The sequence below is a fragment of the Myotis davidii genome, unplaced genomic scaffold (assembly GCF_000327345.1).
Source record: "Myotis davidii unplaced genomic scaffold, ASM32734v1 scaffold207, whole genome shotgun sequence".
NCBI classification, from domain to species: Eukaryota; Metazoa; Chordata; class Mammalia; order Chiroptera; family Vespertilionidae; genus Myotis; species Myotis davidii.
This window is the reverse complement of record NW_006298349.1, coordinates 39,691-43,603: the sequence shown is the minus strand read 5'-3', so window position 1 is coordinate 43,603 and position 3,913 is coordinate 39,691. Positions and strand designations below refer to the sequence as shown.

At 59.7% G+C, this 3,913-nt stretch overlaps 1 protein-coding gene across 1 annotated transcript in view; it reads left to right on the top strand.

Moving 5' to 3' along the window:
- Window positions 1-3,248, top strand: part of LOC102765065 (ATP-sensitive inward rectifier potassium channel 12-like) — an 18,224-nt gene extending 14,976 nt beyond the window's left edge. Inside the window, exons 6-7 of the mRNA XM_006773963.2 lie at window positions 3,045-3,089; window positions 3,183-3,248. Of these exons, the coding sequence (XP_006774026.1) occupies window positions 3,045-3,089; window positions 3,183-3,248 (111 nt within the window). The remainder of the gene's footprint in view (window positions 1-3,044; window positions 3,090-3,182) is intronic.
- The last annotated feature ends 665 nt before the right edge of the window (window positions 3,249-3,913 follow it).

The following is a 3,913-nucleotide window of genomic DNA, read 5'->3' as shown; positions in this document are numbered from 1 at the left end:
GCAGCCGCATGTTAGACGCTTCAGGCTTCACAGTGGTCTTGGGAGGCTGGCAGGAGCGTGGGTGGCAGGAGCGGATGTCCCTGGCCTCAGAGGCCCACGCAGGCTCCGGGCCGCGCGGCAGGGGCTGGTGCGTCTGCCTGAGGGAAGGGCTGCAGGACGCCCCCACTGGCTCCACAGCCGCCCCCGCTCGGTGCAGGCCGCTGGCTGCAGGCACCCACTTGTTTTAACTCGGGGAGAAATCAGGGGTCTCCACTTTCTCAGTCTCTGTTTGAGGAAGACTCTTTACAAAAGAATTAACATGGGATTAAACCTTTTTTAATTCATGGGCTACAAAAAAGGACACATAGAATTCCACTGTTTGCCAGGATGCAGGCAGTGGGCGGAGGCTCTGCAAGGCTCCCCGGGGCTGGAGGGCCAGGGCCGCTTCTGGCCAGTGCAGCCCTTGCTGTGGCCCCTGTGCACACGGCTGGGTTAGGTCCCTTTTGAGGCTCCTGGGGTCATGGAGACGGGCACTGGGACAGAACAGCCGGTTTCTGGAGTTTGCCTTTGCACTTAGAGGTGCCGCTCAGGGTCGGATGTGAGCCCTGCCTGCCACGGAGGGTCCCCTCCCCCGGCGCCCTGGGATCCCCTCGTTTGCTGCTCTCTCCTTTGCTGCCCGTGGCTCCCACCCTCCACAGAGAGGGGCCGCTGCAAACATGCAGGAGTGGGTGCTCCTTGGGAGGGCACCTGGCAGCCCCACCCTGTGAAGCCCAGAGGAATGGTGCCTTATAGACACTGTGGGTCTGGCTCAGTTCCTCATGGTCTAGGACTCCCCTATACCCCTCCCCGACACCACCATGCAGTCTCCACAGCCCCTCTGTCTGCAGAGGCCAGGCTGATGGTGCTCCCCCTGACTCTGGGCAGCAGGGTGGAGCCCATGAGTGGCAGCCAGGCTGCTCCCTGCCTGAACAGAGAGGACCAGTGTTCAGAGAGATGCGACCTCTCGCTGAGAGTCAGGAGCGGCACACATACCCAGGAAGGGGTTTGGGCTGTGGGCTCTGCTGGCCCAGAAGCAGCACCAAGACCAGCAGCTGCCCAGTGCAGGCTGCTTCTTGGCAGAGAAGCCAGCTGGGCTAGGGGGGGGGTGGGGAGGGCAGAGCAGCCTGGACCCCGGGACAGCAGGCGCCTTCCCAGGACAGCTCAGTGTGCTGCCCTCCAAGTGACCGGGCCCATGAGGAAGTCAGTATTAGAGAGCCAGTGGCTCTTGGGCTTGCCTGCCCTGGTTGCTCCAACCTGTGCCCCCACGACAGCTCAGCCTGAAGGCACCAGGGATTCGGGCCCAAGTGGGAAACTGAGGCAGCGTGCAAGGTCATGCAAGTAGGGAGTGGGACTCTGGAGACAGGGAGAAGCCGGGGCCTGGGTAGGCCAGCCTTCCATTCACTCCATCCAGCGCCGAGCCCAGAGGCCCTGGAATCCAGGTCCTGGTGGTTTGGGGTGACCAGGTGCACTCTGCTCAGCTGTGCCCTCAGGGGCCCATGGCAGGCAGCTTAGCTCAAGACCCTGCAGGGAGCAGCCCCTCACAGCCTGTCGTCTCTTGCCAAAGGCAGAGGCTGTGTTTTTACTCGTCTGCCCTCTCCTCCCTGCCCTGTATTTATTTATTTATTGCTTGTGCTGAAGACCAAAATAGTCTCCCTCTTTAATGCACTTGAGGATGGAGGGTGGCTGGGTGGGGCTATGGTATGTGCAGAGCACGGTTCACATGGCTCCTGGGAGAGTGCGAGGGTGTGTGCTCACTCTTGGTGTGTGGAGAGCATGTTAACCCACTGAACGTTCCGCACACAGGTGAGTGGGGGTGTTTGTGCACATGTGAGTGCATGTGGCGTGTGGCAAGTGTGCGTGCGTGCATGCATGTGTGTGTACTTGGTGTGTGGTCTGCGCTGAGCAGGTGTGTGTTCCAAACTGCTCCTACCCTCGCCCTCCCAGGCAGTGGGATTTCCAAGAATTTTCTCAGTAGCCTGGACCAGGAGGCCCAGGGATGGGGGTGGCTGAAGACTTGGCCTCGGGCCTCCCATGGGAAGGACACGCCGGCAGGAGTGTGTGTGGCTGAGAGTGGGCGTCAAGTGTGTGGGTTCATGTGGGATGTCTCATCTGTGTTCAAATGAGACACGCAGTGATTGCTTTGCCGGTAAGTGCATGAACGTGTGGGTGCATCATACACAGCGCTGTTGTACAGATGTGTGCATAGGACAATTTGTGTGTGGATCTGGGATGATAACATAGATACATGGTATGTATGTGTGCAGGCATATACACACACGCGCATAGTTATGTGTGTGCTTACCTGTAGGGGAGTATTTGTGTGTTTTGTATGAGGGCGTTGGTTTGAATGTTCACCAGGCTGTATGGCTGGGCACAGTGTTCAGGATGGACACCAGCCAGCAACGTCAGCAAGCTGGCTCAGGAGTCCCATGGACCCTCAGCTCAGAGCGTGTCCACGTGGAGTGTGTGTGGGTGAGGCTTCCGGGTGCCTGGGTGTGAAATGATGTCTACACACGTATGTGAGTCCTTGACCTCCAGCAGTGAGTGATTGTGTGTGGGAGGCCACGTGTGTATTTGTCCCTCTGAACATGTACATGCATGTGGTACATTTGTGTGGCAGCTGTGCCAGGCTCTGAGCAGGGCTGAGGCCTGCCTGCTGGGGTGGTATGTATGTGTGTGCGTGTGTCAGGAATGATGCGTCCATGCGCGTGCCTTGCATGCAGTTCTCTGCCCCGCGGTGCCATGCCACCCAGTTCCTGCCTGCACGGGGTCCCCGGGGGTTGGCGCCTGGTAGGAAGGAGCCCCCTGTGTACGGGTGTCTGCCCTTTGTAACACAACAAAATGTCAAATATATTTTAAGTGGCCAATTTCCATGTGATTTTCAATACCGAGCGGTGTCTGAAGACATGGGCCTGGGGACTAGCCCTCATTAAATGCGTTTTGGCCTCCTTGAGTGCCACCCTGTGGAGACGTGTGTTTGAAGGACCTGCTTGGCTCCCCACGTGTGCTGTTCTGTGCTCCTTCAGCCCTGTGTCCGCAGCAGTGGGGCTCCCGGGGCCGTCCAGGAGGAGGTGAGTGGACAAGGCAGCAGCTTGGGGACAGAGGATAGACAGCCTTCTCGTAGAGCCTGGTGCGTCCTTCCAACAGCCCCTCCCCTCCCCCAGACCCTCTCCCATGTGGGCCTAGGAGCCAGACCATCCACCCCAGACTATGCCACCCTCCCCCGCTAGGCGACCTTGCCATGCCCTTGTCCCCTCTGGGCCTGGGCCTCCCACCTCTCCTTCCTTCTGCAAAGATGTGATGTGCATCTCCTGTAGGAGAGCAGAGGCTCACTCGAACCCACAGCCCTGGGAGGCCCCAGTGAGACTACAGTCTGGTTTTTGCCGATGTGACAAGAGAGGAAGCTGGGACCGACGGGGACTGGATGCCCCTGCTGCAGCCGAGTGGGAGTGTAGGACAGACGAGGCTGCTGGCAGGGCCCCCATGAGCGGGAGGAAGACGTGCAGGCCCAGCGGTGGGAGAGCCTCATCTACACCAGGGCTCAGCCTTCAGCTTTCAGTGCCTCCTGGCCGGGGCCACGGGGAGAGAATCTTCGCTCACACTGTCTCCCCAGCTGAAGAGCTGTGTCCGCAAGGAACCTGGGGTGTTGCCTTGGGTTGTACCTCGGCCCTTACCCCAGGGTGGGTCCCTGGAGGCTGCTCTGGGAAACAGTTGGGCTGGACAAAAAGGAGCAAGTGAATGACGGGGCACCTAGTCCATCCTTCCTGACTGTCAGCCGCAGCCCCGCCCGGGCCTCAGTTCCCCATGTGCAGTCTGGCATGAGAAGTGATACTCTTTGAGGGCCGAGTGCTGGGCAGGTTTGCGGGTCCAGGTGTTAGAGAGCCTCCCCTCCCCT